The sequence below is a fragment of the Hyaena hyaena genome, unplaced genomic scaffold (genome assembly GCF_003009895.1).
Source record: "Hyaena hyaena isolate Hyena2069 unplaced genomic scaffold, ASM300989v1 scaffold_398, whole genome shotgun sequence".
NCBI lineage: Eukaryota > Metazoa > Chordata > Mammalia > Carnivora > Hyaenidae > Hyaena > Hyaena hyaena.
In genome coordinates this window covers 1,098,099-1,122,956 of record NW_024081032.1, presented here as the reverse complement: position 1 = coordinate 1,122,956, position 24,858 = coordinate 1,098,099, and the positions used below count along the sequence as shown (strand labels likewise).

General features: G+C 35.4%; 1 protein-coding gene and 1 pseudogene across 1 annotated transcript in view; both read left to right on the top strand.

Annotated features, from left to right (window-relative positions):
* Positions 1-24,858, top strand: part of NBEA (neurobeachin) — a 693,804-nt gene that overhangs the window by 376,564 nt on the left and 292,382 nt on the right. The window contains exons 36-37 of the mRNA XM_039251874.1: positions 1,014-1,122; positions 4,675-4,841. Coding sequence (XP_039107805.1) covers positions 1,014-1,122; positions 4,675-4,841 — 276 coding nt within the window. The remainder of the gene's footprint in view (positions 1-1,013; positions 1,123-4,674; positions 4,842-24,858) is intronic.
* Positions 15,373-16,423, top strand: LOC120245013 (annotated as a pseudogene).

Below are 24,858 nucleotides of genomic sequence, written 5' to 3'. Positions count from 1 at the left end.
ATATATTTAAATGTTTATTTATTTACTTTCATCGGGTGAGAAAATCTCAAGCAAGCTCCATGCTATCAGCATAGAGCCTGATGCCAGGCTTGATCTCATGAACTGAAACCATGAGGTCATGACCTGAGCTGAAATCAAGAGTAGGGTACTTAACTGACTGAGCCACCCAGATGCCCCAACAGCTCTTCTTTTTGATGGAGCAATAACAATATCTCACTGCAAAAAGCTTGTGGGATTGGAGATATTGTTGCAGCCATCTTTGGAAATAAGCTTTGCCCCATGCTGTGAAGGAAGTATGAAGAAGCTCCCTGTGTGCTCCCACTTAAGGGAAGATCTTCAGATACATTAAGTGAGAAAAACCAGGTATAGAAAAGACTGTGTCATATACTAATATTGGTGTAGGGATGTGGAAAAGAACATTTGTATTTTCTTATGTATTTTTAAGTCTCTGAAAACATATGCAAGAAATTATCAACAGCAAGTGCCTGATGAGGTTGGAAATAGGTCAAGAGGTAATATCGTGAGAGGCTTTTCAGGATATGACTTATGCTTTTTAAAAACAATTTGAGTATTCAAATAACTTTGTTAAAAAGCTCAGTGCATAGGTTTCCTAATATATGTCATCTAGCTTTCGTGTGAAAATTGATTTCCAAGATAGTGAAGTCTATTATTTTAACCATTTCCTTCAAAAATGATGCATTCTGCTGTTTTAACCATTTAAAACACTATCAGAAAGCCTTGATTTCTCTTTGTATTAATTAACTTTATTGAATTAATTGAGTCATTCATTCACAAGACATGCTGTTTAACAGAGACATTGTTTTAACTGTTTTATGGCATATTTCTATATTTCAGATGTCTTTAAATTATAATTTTGACTATGTTAATTTCATAATATAACTTTAAATTTTATGCATAGTTAATATTTCAGACACTGAGATTTGATTATTAAAAAAAACTGAATTAACCAAAGCTATTAGGAATAATAATTCCAAAGGTATCTTCCTTTTTAGATTACTATGCCATGCTATGAAGGACCATATAGTTCGTGTTGCAAATGAAGCTGAGTTTATTTTGAACAGACAGAGAGCTGAGGATGTACATAAGCATGCAGAGTTTGAGGTAAGGTTTTGGTGGCAGATTAAATTCTGCTTCTCTGTTATAAGTCAGCTGTCTCTGATGGTAACCTTACATAAGTTTTCTTTATGGGGAAAATTTTATTCAAATAATTTCAGCTCTTTTTTTTTCAACTTAATAAATGCCAAACACAGAGCACTAATTTTCACCTCATTTACAACATGCAGAGATCCCTCTTACCATGTGCCTAACCCTTTAATAGACTGAAGTTCTAAAGTGCTCTTAAAGCCAAATAAAATTTTATAATGCAATTACTGTAGTAATTTTTAGACTAGCAGAGCTTATACATTACTAAATATGAGTTATATGAAATACACGTTATAACTGGTTATATGAAAAAACTCAGTTTTTCCAAGTATTCAGTAATTTATTATTTATCAATGTGTCCATCTTTAGAGTGGTAAAAGATCATTGCAGAACTTATTTTATTGTTATAATTGATATTTAATGGACAATTGAAGCATTGCTATTACATGATATGCATGCAGATCTATATGTATACCTGGTAATATAATAATTTAAAAGTCCTCATAAGTACCGTGCCTATTTTATATGAAAATACTAAATTATATTGAAATACTGTATATTCCATACTAACAGGTTTTATATACCAATATTATTGTTATATTTCTAGCACGTCAATATTTATTTGCCATTATCTGAATTACCTCCATTCAGTACACTGATTTCAGTGTTTTAAATTATAGTGATTACTTCAGTTCATTCAACTTGCAAAACAAACTTGGCTTCAAAAATAATCAGGTGGCCTGGTAATTTGGCTTGGGTTGAACTGTCAGTGGCCTTGAAAATAATAAATAACCATCCATTTATTGTCCTGATGCCACATGCGAACAAGTGTGGCGTGGCTAGAAATCAGAGCCCAAGATTTCAGGTTTGATGAGGTTTTTATCTCGGTAAACCAGCTCTCTTAGTCATGCAGGTTGATGCCCTCAGTCTAGTAATCTCTGACCTCGTGGGCTGAAAGGCATGAGACGGAGAAATAGCTGTTGTCACTTTCATACTCTTAACCTCAGCTTCGTTTGTCAGATGAGACAGCACACACTTGTCATGTGAGATTGCAACAACCTTATTTTGAAAAAAAAAAAAACACAAATATTTTATTTTATTTTATTTTATTTTATTTTTTTTTTTTTACAAATAGTTTATTGTCAAATTAGTTTCCACATAACACTCAGTGCTCATCCCCACAAGTAAACACAAATATTTTAAACTCTGATAACAGTACATTGACAGTTGAGTTTTTATCAAAGTGAAGTTTCATATCCCTTCAACAATAAATACCATTGGATATTTATCGGGGTATCCTGCTGTAATCTGGATGTCAAGAAAATTCTGAGTTATCTGTTCTTTGAAGAATATGTTTAGATACAAGGTATGTCAGTACTTTAAGCAAAATAAGAATATTTAATTAACTATTGACTTCTGTTAGTAAATAAGATTTAGGATATTAACTGAATTCCCTGCAGGATGAATTTTGAGTCATTCATACTTCTATTAAGAAAATCAAGATGCCTTGTGGGGATATAAGAAGATCAATATTTGTCATGTGAAAATATTTAAAATAGATTCTCAAGAAGCTAGGTATTAGTTACAAGCTTTAACACATATTTAACCAAGGTGAAAAAGCTGAAGGCAGTGTTTCTCAACCTTTTTTCATTATTGCCCCCTAAATAATTTTCATTTTTTAGACAGTTCAGATAATTTTTAGACTATTTTCATTCTGATCACCCCCTCCCCGTTAAATTGTATTTCTACCAGTAGACTGCATATCTGTTTGTGTACCATATACACATCTGTGCTTTACACATAAAAAGAATACAATTTTTTCACACCTCCCAACACCACTTTTCACCCCCTGGGGATGAGATCATTCCTATTAAGGATGCATGGCTAAGAGTGATAAGAGGCAATGAAGTAGATGTGAAGACTCAGTGTTTTTTAGAATTATGTAAACATAAAATACTAATGTAAATCAAATTGGAGAGTATTATCCCTGTTATTTAGTGGAGTGTACTGTTTTTTTTTTTTTTTTTTTTTAACTAAAATGTTTAAGTTTGTTTAGGTTAGAGCTGTATTGGTAAGTGCATTGGAGTGTGTGTGTGTGTGTGTGTGTGTGTGTGTGTGTGTGTGTATGTGATTCACTAAACATTTACCACTTTTAAATTATAAATGATTTCACAAAAGCCATGGCATTTTACTAGGACTTTTTGGAGAATTTCTCTATCTCCTGTATAAGCCTGTATTTAAGAGATAAAATATACTTAATTTGAGATGGGTACTTCACAGTTAAGTTTTTTTTAGTTTAACCATTGTAATTGTTAAGGAAGAAAAATGAAAATTTAATTTTGCTCTCCAATGAGCTAATGAAATATTAACCTCATTATGGAGGCAGATCATTGTACTAATTGGTGATTCCCTGTACAAAAAGATAAATTGGAAAATGAATTAATCCTTCTTAGGCTACCAGAGGGTTATTTCTCTGAAAGAGATGACTTGTGGTAGTAATCGGCATCAATAGATAGACTGAAGGGATATGATCAAATACCTTCCATGAAGCAGATTTGTGCATAGTAAAAATGAATGTAGCCAATTATATGTGGCTTTTTTAGATGTGAGACTTTTTTTCTTCTAGTTATGTGACTCGTATTACATACTTGGTAATGTTAAAATTTACAGTCAATCCACCCTATGTAAAAATTACTATACAAAAAAATCACACTTAAAGAGATGTTCATCTTCATCTTCATATTGAGCCTTTTTGATACACAGTGAGATTGATTAGCTTTGTTACTAATGCCAGTGAGCTTGAATACAGAACAGCTGATTATTAGGGATGATAAGAATAAGATAGTTGTTATCATGAAAACCTTTGAACACATTAAATTCTAGAGTTGGGAGAGATTGTAGAGAAAATCTTACCTTATTATTTTATAAATATGAAACTGAGTATGATGATGAAATAAAACAATTTTCATAAAATGTGAAATAAAATCCAAGCCTAAATTCTGAAATCATTGCTTTTCCTTGTACATCACATTGCCATTTATGAAATGGAATTATTAATTAAATAGCAAGTTTTGGATCTCTATATAAATATCAGGAATGCAACTATTTTAAGTGCAATATATACTATAGTGGTTTAAATAATAGTTATATTTACATTTTTAGTAAACCATTTTTCTAAAATGATTGTTTTTTTATTTTATGTTTTTTGGAATGTATTAGAAACAGACTCAGAGTTTTGGGAGTCTTAAATGTCATTAATTGCTTTATATAGCATCATCCAAATTATTTTCCATTTACTTTATGTATAAACACATAGAACACATTTTTACCATCTTGAAAAGTGATTATAATGACTGTATTCTTCAGAATAAGTTCTCATAGGATTGAAATATCTGAGTTTTTAAAATGGAATTATTACCCTTTAACTTAAGGTTAGATAATATTCTTTACTTAGACATAGCAGAAGTTATACATTGTTAAACCTTATGCATTGCTTGCACTTTCTTATAGTCGCAGTGTGCCCAGTATGCTGCTGATAGAAGAGAGGAAGAAAAGATGTGTGACCATCTTATAAGCGCCGCTAAACATCGAGATCACGTCACAGCAAACCAACTGAAACAAAAGATCCTTAATATTCTCACAAATAAGCATGGCGCTTGGGGAGCAGTTTCTCATAGGTGAGTTATAACAGATTACAAGTAGATCATAACTTGCAGGTTATTTATAATAGAAGTTTAAAAAAAAAGGCTATAAACTTTAAAATCAGCTAGAAAATGATTTAAAGCATTAAACATTGCTTGAATGTTTTCCTGATATCTTAACTAATTCCTCTTTAGAATCCTTTAGAAGAAAATCTAAACTTTTAACAGGAGCTCCAATGAAAGTTATTTCTAATTTAATAATAGTATGTAACGTAATACAAAAAAAAAACAAACAAAAACCCAGGCAAGTATTTTAGACTACTGTCTCCTACATGATGATGTGTGTTAATTATAAGAAGTGTCTTTTTTTCATCTTTCAAGAGTCAACTCTTCCTACTTATTAAATTTTTATGATTCTTAATTTTTCTCATAAACAGGTAATAATGTAAGCATTTACTATGGAGAGGTAATACGTTCTTTCTAAAAAAATTTCTTCCACATTTTTCTATTCAGTCTTTCTTACGAAGGATTTTCATTGCAGATTGGGGCATTTATGATATTACAGTATAAGTAAAACCAAAATTGGTTGTTTATGAGTTAACCGATGTTCTCCTTGCCAAAGTTTTGTGGGCATAAAATTGTTTTGTTTATTTTCTCTATATAATGAAGTTTTCCGGAAAAATAATACTGAAGCAGGTCACATTGCTAATGTTCTTCATTTTTCTGTCTTCATTTTATTTGGTCCGATTAAATGCTTTTAAGTCTCTGGCAGAGTTTAAGGGTTGGTTAATTGTGGACAGGACACTACTAAGAAGAATTCTAATAGAAACAGCATTGTTAGGGTAGAACGTCTAGAATATGACCAGGAGAGGGTTTGACCATCTGACCTCGAATTTCAAGTATAAGATAAAATTAGTAAATCTTTATTATTTTTGCATATAAGGTAATACAAAGAACCTGACATGAATTATTTCATTAAACCTTCAGAACATCCCTATTTAGGTCGGTACTCAAATGTTATCTGTATTACATTGAGGAAAGTGAAGCTTTCAGAGGTTAAATAAAACTTGCATAGTATCACCCAGCTTATACAAAGAGAGACATTGTTTCAGTCAGGGTTCTCCAGTTGGGATATACGTGAGACATAGAGATACAGGCATAGGTACAGGTACAAATATAGGTGTAGATGTAGACATAGAGATAGAGATAGATATAGATTTATTTTATTTTAAAGAACTGGGTCCCATGATTATCAAGGGTGGTGAATCTGAACCCTGTAGGACATTCTGGCAGACTGGAAACTAAAGCAGGATTTCAGCTGTAGTCTCTAATTAACCTCAAGGTTTTGTTTCTGGTTCTGGGTTTTTTTTTAAGGCCTTCAACTAATTGGATGAGGTCCACCCACGTTTTATCTTTTATTTAAAGTCCAGTGATTGTAGATATTAATCACATCTATGAAATATCTTCACGGCAACGCCTAGGCTATTGTTTGTCCAAACAACTGAGCACCATCCCTTAGTCAACGTGACACATAAAGTTTAACATCATACAGAGTAGCAGTAACATGAGCATTCTGTCCAGCTGCAGACCTTGTCTTTTGTGCCTAGTGAATTAGATTTATCTACTTATATACAGTCAGGACTGCAACATAGCATTGCTAATATTTCAGCTGATATGATTTAGAATATTGCCTTCAATGCATAAAGATGCACATAGGTTTGGGGTTTTAATTATTTCATCATGTAATTTGAATACAGCTAACAGACAGTGACCTCCATAGCATCAGTCATGTGGTAATGTGTCAAGTGTATCCTCTGCTCAGCTGACGCTTTACAGTGTCTCAGTAGATTGACAGTAAGACTGGAAGCAGGACCCCTCAGAAGAACAGGTATCCTGTTCTTCCCTGCATGTTAACTCCCAGTGCTGACTTACTAAAAACGCGGTCTGTCTGTTACCATCCTTTCCTAACTAGGTCACTGAACTCTAAAGCTTTTGGGATAGGTTTTGTTCTCTATAATCTTCCTTAGTATTTGACTAAGTATTTCTCTTTTTTGTCTTATTCATTCCCTAGGTAATTTTTATTAATCTCCTGGCTTAAAAATATGACCAATATGTTGATAGCCCCCCAACTTATCATCTCTAGTCCAGATCTCTCCCTCACCTCCAGACCTACGTAACCGTTTACCTATTTGGTGTCTTCTACTTAGATATCATACTAGATGACAAGACAGCTCCTAAGGGTTTCTCCCAAACTTAAAGTTTCTCCCAAACTTCTCTCCATTCTTAAAGTTGCCCAGGCCATAAACATTGCACTTAGCCTAACTGACCACAACACATCACACATTGAGCCATGTAGCAAATCTTATTGACTCAGCCACAAAATATACCCAGCATCACCTTTGCGATGACCTTGATCTGAGATGCTATCATTTCTCTCTTGACTTGTTGCAGGCAGCATTTTCAGTAGGGCTTCCTGCTTCTGCTTTTATCCGCCAAGAGGCCATTCTCAACACAGCAGGCTGGTGATGTTTATTACAGTGTGGATACTTTTGTCCTCTGCTCAGAAACCTCCAGAGCTGTGCTGTGGCCACATGTGACTATTTAAATGTAATAAAAATTAAATTTAATTAAAAATGTATTGCCTTAGTTGCACTGGCCACCTTTCAGGTATTCAGTAGCCACATGTGGGCAGTGGCTGGCTTATGAGATAGCAGAGAACATTTCCATTACTGTACAAATTTCCATTGGACAGTGCTGCTCCAGAAGTTTCCTGTGTCTCTGAAAGAAAAATCCTTGCAATGAGCTACAAGGAGAGAATGTGCTGTTTTTGAGAGAGTGGCCAGAGAAGTCCATTCTGATAAAGAACCCCTTGGGCAAAGAACTGTCTGAGCATTTCAGGCAGAGGGAACAGCCTGCAAAAGAAGGAGGGGCTTGGCCTGTCCAAGACTAGGCAGCGTCCAGTATGGCTGCAGTGAAGTGAGCCGGGGGGTGAGGAGGGACATGAGCCTTTGTTAGCTCTTTGACCTCCTCTCCTGCTACTCTCCTGTGGCTCTTCTTATTCCAGTCACTGTGGCCTTCTCGTATTTTTTTAGGTTTTAAGGACATGATTACTCTATTTGGAATGCTTTCTCCCAAGTCCTCTGTGCAGCTAGCTCTTGTACATTCTTCCAGTTTTAATTCAAATAGTACTTTCTCAGAAGAACTTTCTGTAGCCACTTAGTCTAAAATTCAGCTTCTTCCCCCGACTATTTTATGTTTTATTTCTCTGCTTTATTTTTCCTTTCCAACATTTATTACTATTTTACATATTATATGTTTTACGTGTTTATCAGTTGTATTGTTTTGTCTCCCACCAGAATCCAGTTGCATACTGCAAGAGATTTTTCTCTCTTTTGTCCACAGTAATATACCTAGTACCTAGAATAACGCCTGGTACATAGTAGATGCTAAATAAATATCCATTGACCGAGTTAATAAATGAATACTTGATGTATACCCCTTTTTTACAGTGATACCGGAGATGGAGTAGAAAAGTAAATTAGTCTATTGTCTGGGACAATCTTATATTTTAAATGAAATTATCTTGTTAAATGACAAGATGTTCTTATCCTTGCATAAAACCAAAGCTCAATTCATCTGGAAATTAAGATGAACAATTCCTACATCATTGGGTTATTTTAATGGTAAAATGAAATATGAAAAATACTTAACACAATGTCTAACACAGAGTAGACTTCTCATCTGTTAGTCTCTTTTCTTTTTTGTTAGCTCTTTGAAAAGAGCCTTTTAAAAAGACCTTATTTTTTAGAGCAGTTTTAGGTTTACAACAGAGGTTTCCCTTATATCCTCTCCCAACACACATGCATACCCTCTCCCATAATCAAGGTCATTCACCCAAATGGTACATGTGTTACCCAGAGTGAACCTACATTGGCACCTCATAATCACCCAGCCCATAGTCTCCCTAAGGGTTCACTCTAGTGTTGTACATTCTGTGGGTCAGGACAAATATGTGATGACATGTATCCATTACTTTAATATATACATAGTATTTTAACCACCCTAAAAGTTCTCTGTGTTCTACCTATTCATCACTCTCTTCTCCCACCCCTGGCAACCACTATTTTTTTTTTTTTTTTTTTTTTTTTTACCCATGGTTTTGCCTTCTCCAGAATATCATATAGTTGAAATCATACACTATATATCCTTTTAAAACTGAATTCTTTTACTTAGTTACATGCAGTTAAGGTTCCTCCATATCCTTTTATGGCTTGATGGCTCATCTTCTTTTAGCACTGAATAGTATTCCATTGTCTGGATGTACCTCAGTGTATTCATCCATTTACCTACTGAAGAGCATCTTGTTTGCTTCCAAGTTTTGGCAGCTGTGAATAAAGCTCCCATAAACATCCATGTGCAGGTTTTTGTGTAGACATTTCACACATTTTCAGCTCCTTTGGGTAAATACTAAAAAGCATGATTCTGGATGGTATGGTAAGAGTATGTTTAGTTTGCAAGAAACCACCAGAATGTCTTCAAAGTGGCAATAACATTTTGCATTCTCACCACCAGTATATAAGAACTGCTATTGTTCTACCTCCTCACCAGCTTTCAGTATTGTCAGAATTCCATATTTTGGCCATTCAAATAGGTGTATAGTGGCATCTCATTGTTTTGATATGCATATTCCTAATAACACATGATGTAGAACATCATTTCATGTGCTTTTTTTTTTTCCATTTGTACATTTTTGTTGAGGTGTCTGTTAAGGACTTTGGCCCATTTTTTAATCAGGTGTATTTTCTTATTATTGAGTTCTAAGAATTCTTTGTATATTTTCTGTAATAGTCCTCTCTCAGATGTGTTTTTGCAAATATTTTCTCCCCACCTCTGGCTTGTTTTTTCATTGTCCTCATAGTGTCTTTTGCAGTGCAGAATTTTTTTTTAATTTTAATGAAGTCCAGCTTCTATTGTATCTTCCATGGGTAGTATCTTTGATGTACCTAAAAAGGCACCACCAAAAAGTAATAATAAAAATAAATTTTAGCAAGGCACCAACAGTACTCGGGTGTTCTAGGCTTTCTCTGATGTCATCTTCTAGGAGTGTCATGGTTTTGCACTTTACATTTAGGTCTGTGGTCCATTTTCAGCTAATTTTTTTGAAGTATGTTAGGTCCGTAGTCTGTCTGTGGGCGCTCTGTTCCACTGACCTGTTTATTCTTTCACCAATACCTTATTGTCTTGGTTAATGTGGCTTTATGGTAGTTCAAGTAGTTCTTGAGTCAAGTCCTCACTTTGTTCTTCTCCTTCCAAATTAAAAATTACTTCTTAAAGTAATTTCCCATGCTACTTAATCACCCTCTAACTTGCAATAGATAGCTATTATCTACTGATTTTATTCATTTAATGAACAGGTATCTCTTGTTAGTATAGAGGGAAACAAAGTAGACTTACTCCCTCCCTTGCTTAGTTTATAGTAATCTAACAGAAGAGACTGATATTACATAAAACAAATGATTATAGAAATAAAAGATGTAAATGCACACTTTGGCAATTGCTAGGGAAGAAAAGTACAGGATACTCTGAAGGAGAGAGTATAGCAAAGGATCTTCATTTTAGATTCGCATGTCAAGGAAGACTTCTTTAAAAAAGTTATGTTTGAACTAAGTACTCAAGGAATGAGCCGAGAATTGTCAGTAAGGGGTGGGGTATAGAATATTCAAGAGATAAATAGTACAAAGACTCAGAGTTTCAAAATAGTAAAATGAATGGAAAGGAAGCTAGTATGTCTGGAGCTTACTGAGCAATGGGGATAGGTGTTTTAGATAAGGCTGGTGAGTAACATATGAGCCAGATGATTTAAAGTCTTGTAGATCATGTTAAAGATATGTGAGTTTATCCTAAGTGGCATGAAAAGCAGTGAGAGGTTTTGAGCAGAAGAGTCACATGATCTGATTTATGTTTTAAAAGATTAGTCTGCCTGCTTTATAAAGACATACTAGGAGAAATAAGGATGTATGATCACTCTATTTATAGCCAAGTTCCAATTTCACCCTTTCTATAGCGTTCCCTGGCTTTCCCTATTTTTCTTAACCATAACTCCTCCTATTTTGCTGCTGTTAACTGTATTGCAGTTATCTATGACATGCCAGTTAACGTTTTTATAGCTGTGTGGATGTGCATGTCTCTTCCAGTATATTTGTAGCTTCCTAAGTGGGGGGATTACATGGTGCTTACAGTGACATCCTTGGTAATCTATGTTAAATCTGAAGGAATTTCATTCCTATATTATACTTGCTGTTTTACCAAAATAATTATTTAATTTTAACATAAAATTCCTTTTATCTGTTGACTCATTGGTCATGCTGGCTCTAACATATTTTAGCTTTTGAATTAATATTGTTGCTCTTTATTTTGTCCCTAAGGAGAAACTAGAATCTGACAGCTCCTTAAAAATGCATATTTGAGAATTAATGCTTTTAAATAATCTTTTTTTTTTTTTAATTTATTTCTAGGAGAGAGAGAGAGAGAGACAGCGTGAGCAGGGGAGGGTCAGAGAGAGAGGGAGATACAGACTCTGAAATATGCTCCAGGCTCTGAGCTGGCAGTCAGCACAGAGCCCGACGCGGGGCTCGAACCCACGAACCGCGAGATCATGACCTAAGCGAAAGTCGGACGCTTAACCGACTAAGCCACCCAGGCGCCCCTTTTAAATAATCTTTAGTATGTACAGTTTTTCTTTATATTTTTGGGTCATATTTTCAATTTCTTAGACTACATAGCTAAATTAAAACCTGGGCAAAGGACTTGAAGTGGCATTTTTCCAGACAAGATATGGGAATGGCCAGCAGGTACATGAAAAGGTCCTCAACATTACCAGTCATTAGGGAAATGCAAATCAAAACCACAATGAGGTATGAACTCAAACCCATCCATTAGAATGGTTATTATAAAAAAAGCAAGAGAGAACAAATGCCAGCAAGAATATGGAGAAAAGGGAACCCTTGTGCACTGTTGGTAAGAATGTAAATTGATACAGCCACTAGGGAAACAAGATGTTAGTGTCTCAAAAATTAAAAATAGAAATACCGTGTGATTCAGCAATTCCAGTTTCTGGAATAGATATGATGGAAACAAAAACACTATATTGAAGAGATATCTGCAGTCCTATGATCATAGCACTATTGTTTATAATAGCAAGATGTGAAAACAACTTAAATGTCCATCAGTGGATGAATGGATAAAGTTGTGGGTTTCATATATATGTGTGTGTGTGTGTGTGTGTGTGTGTGTGTGTGTATTTACATACACATATACATATATATAATATATGCATATATTACAATATAATAATATATATACATGTACACATATATAACATAGCTTATAGTGTTATTCAGCCATAAAGAAAAAAGAAAATCCTGCCATTTGCAACAACATGGATGGACCTAACATTATGCTAAGTGAAATAAGTCAGACAGAAAAAGACAGATATTGTATGATTTCACTTATGTGTAGAACCATAAAGAAAGAAAGAGAAAAACAAGGACGTAGAAAAAGAGATCAGACTTGTGGTTCCCAGATGTGGGGGGTTGGGTAGAGGGAATTGGAGGAAGGTGCACAAAAGGTACAAACTTCCAGTAATGAGATAAATAAGTACTAAGAATATAATGTACAGCATGATGACTATACCTACCACTGGAATACGGTATATTTGAGAGTTAAGAGAGTAGATACTGGGAGTTCTTATCACAAGGGAAAAAAAAAAAAAAAAACCTTATTTTTCTTTTTTTTGATTTTTTATCTTTATGTGATAATGGATGTTAAGTAAATTTATTATGCTAATCATTTTACAATATACGTAAGTCAAATTATTGTCCTGTATACCTTACACTTGTATATTGCTGTATTATCGGTTATACTTCAGTAAAACTGGGGGAAAACTACATAAGCCATAACAACCTAAGTTAAACTCAAGAGATTTTAGTAGGCCCTTGAGTAAAAATGCACATAGACACACATATATAGTCTCAACTCTGATAGAAGCATTTTCATATAAGTGTTACTATTGAGATTTTTTTTTCTGATAAGATATTGGTAGATATTTATTGAGCGCAGCTACATATTGGCAGTATCTTTGCTGGTACTTCACATACAATATCTTACTTTTATTCTAATAACTTTGTAGGATAGGTATTTTTTCCAATTTCCACCTAAGAACTGTGTCTCAGAGAAGTTGAATAGCTTTCCCAAGGCTATTTAACAAAACAATAGGAACAGGATTTGAATCAAAATCTATCTATCATTCCAGTGATGAAATTAATGATTAATTATTTTATGAATTATTACAATTATTGGTTGGAATAATGAAATAAAAATCACTTCTAAAACAGGAATAAGACTAAAAAATCTGAGGCATTAGAAAATATTTTTTAAGTTTTTGAAGTCCAAGATCTGATCTAAATGGACAATAGATTCTCCACAATAGCCAAAACATGGAAAGAGCCCGAGTGTCCATCAACTGATGAATGGATCAAGAAGATGGGGTTTATCTACACAATGGAATACTACATGGTAATGAGAAAGAATGAAATCTGGCCATGTGTAGCAACATGGATGGAACTGTTGGAGGGCATTATGCTGAGCAAAATACGTCAGGCAGACAAGGACAGATACTATATATTTGCATATATAGGTGGGTTAGGAGGAATTTAACAGAGGACTATAGGGAGAAGAAGGAGAAAAATAATTGGGGAGAGGGAGAGAGGCAAACCATGAGAGACTCTTGAATGGTGAGAACAAACTGAGGGCTGATGGGGGTGGGGGGGAGGGGGGAGATGGGCATGGAGGAGGGCACTTGTGGGGATGAGTACTGGGTGTTACATGGAAACCAACTTGACAATAAACTATTAAAAAATAAAAATAAATATATTAAGAAAAAATAAATAAAGGGACAATAGAACTACCGTCTACCACAGGCAAGATAAAACTTGCAGTCTGAAACTAACAGGGTTGATTGACCACTAAAACAAAAATAAACATACATTCTTCACCATACATAACTGATCCATGGTCAACAGGATCCAGTGTCCTATAACATATTTAAGACATCAGCATACAATCCAAAATTACCTAATGTATACAGAGAATAAGGGAAATCTTCCCATTTCTCAAGGAAAGACAATTAATAAATACCAATCCCAAGATAACCCAGATATTAGAATATGAGACAAATATTTTAAAGGAACTATTATAGGGGCATGTGGGTGGCTCAGTCAGTTAAGGGTCTGACTTTGACTCTGGTCATGATCTCATGGGCTGTGGGTTCCAGTCCCACATCAGTCCCACATTGGACTCTCTGTGGACACCTCAAAGCCTGGAGCCTGCTTTGGACACACTCTCTCTCTCTCTCTCTTTCTCTCTCTGCCCCTCCCCACTCACACTCTATCTCTCAGACGTAAACTTTAAAAACATTAAAAAATAAAGGAGCTATTATAACCATCTTCCATGAAGTCAAGATAAACATTTTTTAAATAAATGGAATGATAGAAGATCTCAGAAGAGAAATAGAAAATTATAAAAAAGAACCAAATGATATTGGCAAAATGTATTATCTGAAATAAAAAATAACCATTAAATGAGTGTAATAGTTGAATGAAGACAACAGGAGGGAGTACATCAGCTTGAAGATAGATCACCAAACCTAGAAGAATAGAAACAGATTGGGGGAAAAAAATGAAAAGGTGGGACAATATCAAAAGGTCTAAAATGCATATCATTGAAGCCCCCCAGAAGGAGGAGAAAGAGATTCATAGAGAATAATTATTTAAATTAAATAATGGCTGAAATATTAACAAATCTGATGAAAAATGTCAAGTTAGAGACTCAAGAAGCTCAGGATAAACTCAGTAAAAACCAAACACAGCATAATCTATATCCTAAAAATCAAAAATAAAGAAAAATAATCTTAACAGAATCCAGAGAAAAAAAAGAATACATTACATATAAAGGAAAAACAATTCAAATAATTTCAACTTTTTCATCAGAAATCATGGAGGCCAGCAATTGCCAAGCCAAAATTCTTTATTCAACAAAAATTTCCTCCAGAAATGCAAGCAAAATTGAAACATTGTCAAACGATGGAAAACTAAGAGAATTTCTCTCGACCAGACACTTTCTCAAAGAAATGTTGAATGATAGTCTTCAAGCACAAGGAGAAAAAAAACCACTAGGGAACTTGGAAATTGGGAATGAAGAGTTGTTTTGTTTTCTTCCCCACAAAGATGCAAAAGCAACTTAGTGGAGAAACGTAGTCTTTTCAACACATATTGTTGGAACAACTGCAGGAACAACCTGCAAAAAATGGGACCCTGAACTATGACTCACATCTTACACAAAATTTAACTTAGGCTTAAATATAAAATGTAAATTGTAAAATTTCTGGAAGAAAACATAGGAGGAAAGTAACCCGCCGGGGGTCCCCGGGCCCGGAGCAGTGCTCACTCCAGTGCGGGGCGGGGGGGGGGGGGGGGGGGGGGGGGGGGGGTGTTCAGCGCTGGGTCCGGGCATCGCCATGACCAGCGAACTGGATATCTTCATGGGGAACACGACCCCCATCGACGAGGACGTGTATCGCCTCTGGCTGGATGGTTACTCGGTGAGCGAGTCCCTGGGGGTGCGCTGGGGAATCTTGGAGCAGAAGGGCGCAAGGCAGCGGTGCTGCAGAGTGACACCATGGACCACCACCATACTTGGCACATGCTCCGCCCAAGCTGTTGCACCAGCTCATCTTCCAGATCCCACCGCCCCGACAGGCGCTGCTCATCGAGAGGTACTATGCGTCTGACTAGACCTTTGTCCAGGAGGTCCTGGGCAAGAAGCTGTCCAAGGGCACCAAGAAGGACCTGGATGACATCAGCACCAAAATAGGCATCACCCTCAAGAGCTGCCAGAGACAATTTGACAACTTTAAGGGAGTCTTCAAGGTGGTGGAGGAAATGCGGGGCTCCCTGGGCATAACATTCACCAACACTCTCCTCTCCGACCGGTTAGCCAGGGACTATGCGGCCATTGTCTTCTTTGCCAACAACCGCTTTGAGACAGGGAAGAAAAAACTGCAGTATCTGAGCTTTGGGGACTTTGCCTTCTGTGCTGAGCTCATGATCCAGAACTGGACCCTCGGAGCCGTCGACTCCCAGGTGGATGACATGGATGTGGAGTTAGACAAGGAGTTTCTCCAAGACTTGAAGGAGCTCAAGATGCTTGTGGCTGTCAGAGACCTTCTGGACCTGCATAAGAGCCTGGTGTGTGCCTCCCTCCGGGGAAAGCTTGGTGTCTTCTCTGAGATGGAAGCCAGCTTCAAGAACCTGTCCCGGGGCCTGGTTAACGTGGCCGCCAAGCTGACCCACAATAAGTATGTCAGAGACCTGTCCATGGGCCTCGTGGAGAAGTTCGTGGAACCCTGCCGCTCTGACCACTGGCCACTTAACGACTTGCGGCTCTTCCTGAATCAGTATTCGGCATCCATGCGCTCCCTGGATGGTTTCCGGCACCAGGCCCTCGGGCACCGCTACATGGGGCCCCTCTGTGGCTGCATCCTGCGCCTCCATCATGACTGAGGTCCCCTCCCACCGCCCTGCCCACCTTGACAATAAAGTTGCCATGACTTCAGAAGAATAAAAAAAAAAAAAAACAGGAAGAAATCTTTTCAACCTTGTTTATGTTGGACAACATTATTAGTTACAGCACTAAAAGCCTGATTGATAAAAGAAGAAAAAACCCTACAATGGATTTTATCTTAGTGTGCTTGGAGTGTTATAACAAAAACCCCATAGTAGGTGGCTTTTAAACAATAAGAATTTGTATTTGTAACAATTCTGGAGGCTGGGTTAGTCCAAACTCAAAGCGCTGTGTTAGGTGAGCTCTTATCCTAGGTCATAGAGATGGGTGTCTACTTGCTGTGTCCTCGTAAGATGAAAGCGTTGAGCGATCTTCCTAGCGTCTCTTTTGTAAGGGCACTAATCCCATTCATGAGGGCTCCACCCTCACTACTTAATCACTTCCCAAGCACCTCACCTTTGGAACTACCACACTGGGTGTTGGGTTTCAACATAAAATTGGGCGAGTGGGGGTAGGGGCAGTGAGAACACAAAAACATTCAATCCATGGCAGGCTTTCTCAAATTAAAAACTTTTTTGTCTCTAAGAGACAGTTGAGAATGCCACATTGTCTCAGACGGGGAAACTACAGACTGGGGAAAAGCATTTACAAATCCTATGTCTTCAAAGGACGTACAAATACACACACATACACGTATAAATATATATATTTGTCAGAGTATACTAGTATGCCAAAGGACTTACGTGTTTGTGTGTGTGTGTGTGTGTGTGTGTGTGTGTGTAGAGAACTTCCCAAACTTAACAATAAGTAACAACTGAGACCAGTAAGAAACAATAAGAAAACAAACATCACAGTAAAAAACAAGCAAAATATTTCGTCAGTTCATCACAGACAATATACAGATGGCAAATAACTACATGAAAAGAGATTAACTACCCTTAACTGTTAAGGCATTTCAATTAACAATCGGATACTAATATTTATCTGTTAGCATTTACCTACTATCTATTTAGCTGGAGCTCATGTACATTGCTAGTAGAAGTACAAAATGGTTCATCTTCTTTGGAAGAAAGTTTGGAAAGCAGTTTGTTTGCTGATTTTCTTTACCATATGACATAGCAATCTTACTCCTAGCTATTTACTCTAGGAGAAATGAAAACGGACATTCACGCAAAAACCTTGTACATTAATGCTCAAAGAATTAATGAATGCCCCAAATTGAAAATAGCACAAATGTTCTTCAAATAGTGAATGGAGAAACAGTTCATCCATATAATGGAATACCATTGAGCAGTATAAAGAAATAGGCTATCGTTATATGCAGCAACCTGAATGAATCTCAGATGGATTCTACAAAATGAAAGAAGCCAGACTCAAAAGAACACAAATTGTATAATTCCATTTATGTGACAGTTGGAAAAAATAAAACCTTAGGCGAATAAAACACAGCAGTGGTTTCCAGGGGTTAACAGTAGAAAGAGAATTTGACAAGAAAGGGAAAACATGAGGGAGCTTGGGTGACGATTAAACTGTTCTATATCTTAATTGTGGTAGAGATTTCATGAGTTTGCCTCTGTCAAGATTTATAGAACTATACACCAAAAAGAGTGAATTTTACTGTATATAAATAAATTAATTAGTCGTTTCTTAGCATTTGGGCTAAAATCAAGTGTATATAAAGTAAGTTTTCAAAAACCTAAAAAAATCAAAGGCCCAGAGTAGTCTTTCTAGATGGCTTTTGAGCTGTGCATACTAATATTTATCGAACTATACTATAATTTTTTTTTGGTTGGTCATCACCCCAGAGGAGGCATTTTGTTTTATTAAAATTACAGGGATCCCATTCCCCGGCCCCAAGTGGTTAGACTCAAGTCCATTAAGACAGAGGAGAAATCGATGTTAATTGGAGAAGTTGGTACTTTGTCAGCCTGTGTTGGAGACACTACTTTTGACTTTAATGAAAACTTGTATTTTCTCTATTGTCCTTTGCGTCAAATGCTATTGGAGTGTTGTCATGAGGACGGTCTTTCTGGTCTTACTTCACACTGTGTGACGGAACTGCTCTCCTCTGGGGGGGTGCCCGGGTGGCTCAGTCGAACTATACTTTTAACATAGAGAATTACAATCACAGTGTTTATTCACTGTTTTAAAGTTAAATAAATTACAACTCAGACTACCTCAATTACTTTCATGCCAACACAGGTATATTGGTCTGTAATCTAAAGAACTAAGTTATATTTTTCTGTAACTAATACCTCTAAATGAATTAATTTTCACTGTGGGTATTTTTTTTAATTATATAGTTTTGAAATCCCAAATTAAATGTAGTGAATATACTATTATCTAATAAAGATTATGAAATGTTCAGAGGGAGAAAAAAAAGAACTTTTTTCCAGCAATTTGCAAGTAGTTTAATGTGTCAAGATTCGAATTAGGAATGTGCTCTACACTCGATGAATACAGTTGTTGCAAGCTGTATCAAGTATATTGGCAGTAACTGAGTTAGACTAAACAATCCACTAATTGTGATCTCTATAATAATGTGTGATATAAGAAGGGAAAAACACCTGCTTAGAAATCAGATATATTTATATCATAGCCCATAGTAGTGTGACAGCGGGTTTCAGAAGAAGCAGTTTCATAAGATCTAGGCAAATGAACATAACAGGTTCAAAAGGAAAGATGACATACTTACTGGATTTCAACCTGAGATCCTATGCCTTCAAAATAAGGGTTCTCAGACTCACCGTATCATGATTTTAAAGTCAAAATAATAACTTACAGTAACATAAAGAATGAACAGGTAGTGTTGTGAGGTAAAAATTGTATGCTTTGGGAATAAATTCTGTATTTGCAATACTGTGAAAGAGTCACATTAACTTTTACTTTCTGGCTTTACCTCTGGTTCCCTTATTTTTAAATATTCATATTTAGGGGCACCTGGGTAGTTCAGTAGGTTGTGTCTGACTTCAGCTCAGGTCATGAGTTCGAGCCCTATGTTGGGCTCTGTGCTGACAGCTCAGAGCCCAGAGCCTGCTTTGGATTCGATGTCTCCCTCTCTCTCTCTGCTCCTGCCCTCTTCTCAAGCTCTCTCTAAAATGAATAAATATTTTTAAAAATAAATTAAATAAAATATTCATATTTATATTTGGGTATGAACTACAACCACTGCACATGGATATTTATTTAATCCCAAATTAATTAGCTCTGAGTCCCCTCCATGGGGCTTTTGGAAAATTCGATCTCAGTTATAAATAGAACCCTACATATACACTCATGGATTATGCAGAGATTTTTAGTAATCTTATTAATATAAAGCCATGGGATCCTCATTTCACTCTGGGCTCTAGAGATATGCTTGATTTCTGCTTGAAGGTAGGTCTGTTTCTGGACAAAATGAGACATTAGGTTCTATGTTAATGCAAACAGCTTTGGCCCCTAGGGCACAGCCATGTATGTTTCTGCTGTTTCATTGGGAGTAAATATACCCCACCACCCGCCACTTTCAGGAGACTCTTCATAGATCACTTTCTCAGTCTTGGAATAAACCCAAATCCTGGATACTTGTCTCTTTACACCTCAAGCCTCCATGTCCGTCATCTCTTTTAGGACAGTTGAGCTACTTTTTAAAAGGAATATGTCTTATGACTGCTGAAAAGATAAGAGTAGCCTCAGATTTCCTAGATTCAAAACCCTGCTTGTTTTGGACGGGGTGGCATAGAATGAAGAAGAGATTTTGCTTATTTTTCTCATCCATTTAGATTCCATAGCCCAAACTTTTCTACAACTATCCTGGGGCATCTGTTTGATGTACAGGTTCTGTAATCATGGAACATATTTTATTTTTCATTAGGAATTTGAACCTTTGCCATTCAACTCACTGTTTTCTATTTGAGGCTACTAATTTGAACTGCTCTAATAGAAAACATAAATCTAAAATTAAGTAGATCATTATGACTTAATAATTGACAAGATAGATGTTGCCTAAGTCTCATCATTCACTGGGTGAATGCTGGGGCCATTCTTAGAACTGAAAAATACTCAAGGAACTGGTGTAGATGGGAAGATGATTATTGAGTTTGCCTTGCAAACGGCATAGTCTAGTGTAGACGCCCACCACAAAGTTGAAAATAGAGCCATATTAGGTCCCGAGGTATGCATGTGATAACTTTCTCAGACATAGCCAAAACATATTTTCTAATCCAAATTTCATCTTTCCTCTTCACCCAGTAAAGGGCATCTAGGAGACATCCTTGGTTTGCTTCTTTCTTTCAGCCCTCCCTCTGCCCATAAAACACACATACACAGATTGTCCCTCAACAGATGCTGTCCTCAATACATTTAGGATATACACTTTCTTCTTGGAAGAAGAAGTAGAAGAAAACAGTAGATTCTTTTAGGGTTGTGTTTTACTGGGTAGGTTTATCAAGGCAAAGGAGCGAAGATATTAAGATACAAGTAAGAAAGTGATTGAAGTGATAGATTGTGTACTTAGTCTAAGATAGTGCAGGAAGGAAGGTAAAATAAGAAAAGGGATTGGTAGGCAGATAATAATGGAGTCAAGAAAACAAGAGTCAGTGAGCTGAAAGAATGGGAAATTTAGGATGTTTAAATTTAAGATTTCAGAACAACAGGAGTACAAGATTGACAAATCCGCAATGTGGTCCTGAAAGTGATTAAGTGGGATCAAGCTGAAGGTCATGGTAATGATGAGCTCAAGAAACTGAAAAAGATGGAATCTTGCATGTGGCACATGTTGGATTACCCATGATAATTTCAGTATTTGGGATGGAAAGAAAGATTGTTAGCATCTTGTAAGTCTTCAGTAAATGGAAGGAATGGCCTGGGATGCTGATGCCAGCCTTCAGATGGGAAGAATTGGTGTTATTGACAGATTCAGCAAGAGCCTCAAAGGAATCTCAAAGTTCATCTTCCCTAATTTTATATAGATATAGATAGATATAGATAGATATAGACATAGATAGATTTAGATATATCTCTAAATGAATAGGAGTAAACAATATACCACAGGATGGGACGGCAGAATTTTAAAAAGCCTATCAGATAATTTTCCCTGATAGAACTCTAATGCAGATCACATAGGCAATAGCAATGATCTGAAAGGAGGAGGTGATATAAATCAATAGTGATTCTATGGGTCAGACCAACAATGTCTGTCATTTGAATATGAAGATAATTAGGCAGAAACCTTGATGGCCCAGTTGATTGATAGCATTATTTCTGCTGCCTTTTTTCCTAAAGTATTTTAGAGTTTTAAAAAATTAGGATGATTATTTTAATAGGTCTCAGAAATTAGACACTTCATAAAATGCTTAATACATAGAATTGTATAAAATACCCAAGAAAGAAAAATCAGTAAGCAAATAATAAAATAAAAATCTCACAAATATTAGACTACTTTCTCAACTGTGAAGGTCATTAGGATTAAAACAAAAATTAAAGCTTTGGATCTTCACACTAACGAAACTTCTCCTTGGTTCACAAATGGCATAAATCTTTGTAAAAATTCTTGACCATTTGCAATAAGTGCCTAGAGTTAAAGGGAGATGATCATAGCCCCACAGTCATTTATTGGGCTACTAATTAAAATATGCATTTATGAAACTATAGGAAATATTTCTGAAGCAGTAACATCTGCTATCTTGGCAGATGGGATTTTTGCTGGAATCATTAAAGATGGTACCTTTTTAGGCTGTCAAGAAAAATCTCTGGACTCCTTTGATGTGATTGTTTTTGTAAGCTTGTTTTTTAGATTAGACATTTTCAGTTAAATATCACTGTATTCCCTAAAATAATATGCTCAACCCATTGACTTTTTGAAAATCATAGAGAGACATGTAAAAATGGTTAGTAATTTGAATTCAACCAGTATTTTTCTCTATAAAGATCCTCCTTTTATAATTAAATATCATATATATTTTTGTTTTTATAAATTAAATGAGTAAATTAGCTTACAGTGGCATTGCTTTATATTATGTGCACACAAAAGTTTTGTGCATTAGATTGTCATGTTTTTGCTATTTGTGTTCACAAGTAGTTCAACTGTCTTTTGTCAGTAATAAGGGTTGCTTGTTTGGTTGCAAAGTGCCATTGCCCTAGAGTGCTGTATTTTGAAGTCATCTGTCATGGATGCATTGTAGAGAGAAGACTATTTATGTTTATGGCATTTTAAGTAACTGAGTTAAACCCTTTGGAATATAGAGAAATGGCTTGTTTACTGTCATCACTGTTCACTTAATCTTGTGACCCTGACGTGATAGCATTCCCATAAATCTCCCTGTGGGTAGTTCAGTAAAACAGATGAACATCAAGATGTAATGATTGTTTCAGCTTTAGGAATTAACTACGTGATGGGATAAATGTGGCCCAGATAGTAGTAATATTACAGAAGCATTTTACTACTCCCTTTTTCTAACAAGTAATACTAGAAAATAATTATGTATTATAGTCTGTATTCTATTTTCAGATATTTGCAGTATCTTGTATCATTAAAAAAAAAGAAAATAGATAAAAATATGTATATTATGATATTTTTAAAAACAGTTTAAATTTTTTGGTATGTATGAGACTACGAAAATAGTAAACTTGGTGTCTGCAAGGATATTTTAATATAACTTTCTATTGTGCTTTCATTGTATTACATCTTTGTTATTTTTTCTATATTCAATTTTTAAAATACTTGCCATTATATATAATTTCTCAAACGTAAAGTTTTTAACCTCAGTAGTTTTTTTACTCCACCTATTTTTAAGCAACTATTGAAGCATTCAGGAAAAATAATTGAGGACAGTGAGATGTTCCAAAAAAAAAAAAAAAAATTAACATGAAACACTAAGGTAAATTAGTGGAAAAAAACTAAAAGGACATAACACCCAGTTCTCACTATACCACATTCCACAGGTCATGTCTACAAACTGGAAGAAAATCCAACTCATAAATACTATTAACACTCTTATTGTTTAGATAATAGATCTATGAGATGAAGTGATCTGAAAGCAAGTTACATTTGCCTCCCAATTTCCATATGTATAAAAACTTTTGTCAGTTTAGTTTGCTATGGTAAAACCTCTAAGCCTCTTTTCAAATAGGATTTTGTACTTTGGCTACTAATAATCCAATTTACATGATAATAAGAAATTCTGAACACCAAAGTGTGCTGTATAATGAAAAATCTTTGTGGAAAAGCATAGAAATTATATTTTATACAAGTTATTATCAAAGTATATATAATAGCTCTATAAAAAGACCATCCTAAGCATTTTCTGTAGCAACCCAGGCAGAACACTAAGAAAGTGAAAGGCTCTGAACCCTGTCAGAAAAGAAGGCCAATTACTAATATGATATAAGACCCCAGAAAAATAAGATCAGTCAGATATCTTTACTAATTAAATCTTTGACCATTAGCATCAAGTTGGAAAATAGCCTTCCATAAAGGGAAGGTTGGTATATATTACTAAATAAATGATCAGCTACTTTATTTTAGGTTTTGTAACAAAGCCCTAAAACCACTTTCTTGTATTTTATTAGCCTTTCAAAATGATAGGAGCCCTAAAAATTTGATTGTGGCCAGTATTAAGACAGCAACATTTTTCTTTTAAGTGGGATTCTTTCCTGTTATTAATATTCAGTAAATAGCTACCAAATTGCAATCAAGCACTCAATAGATGAAAATACTGTTCAGAGCTAGGTAATGGGATATTACATAAGAAGGATTTTTATGTGTTTTCAGTCTTAACATAAAGCTTAAAAATTAAGTATGGCTGTGTTCTTTCAAGGGCTAGGCAAAAAAACCCAGTAAATATAAACTATCATATAGGCATTTTTAAAGCTTATGAGCTAGATTTATCCAACTGAGTAAACCGAGTGGTTTTTTGTTGAAGACGTTTTAAGTTACATTTTTAGCCAGTAAATTAGCAAACATATGAAATAGACATCTACAAAGTACCTTGTTAACTTCTTTAAGAGCACTTATTAAGTCTATGAAAATTAAGTGATAGTTAAGGGTTTCACCATTCAGTAAATTTGATGGTGTCATGATCGGAGTTAGGCAAATATTGGTTCTAGGTATTAATAGATCAAGCACACTTAACTGATAAGTGTATGTCATTGTAATCAGTCATTCCTTTGGGGAGCATCATGTCTGTGATATTTAGTTTAAAATAAAATTGATAAATCACTTAAGGCTTTCTTCTCTGGTTAATCCCAACTACTTTTTGTTTACCATCTTCCAGATTATTTTACATTAAAATTAAACTTTTTTGATCTATAGAATGATAGTCATCTCACAACCTTACATGTGCTCCTAACTGAAACTTTGTGACTGTTCTCTGCTCTCCTAATTTGGGTATAATTCAGGTCCTAGACAAATAAAATACCTTGGATTTGTCTCTTCAATTTTCTTTAATTTCTTCAG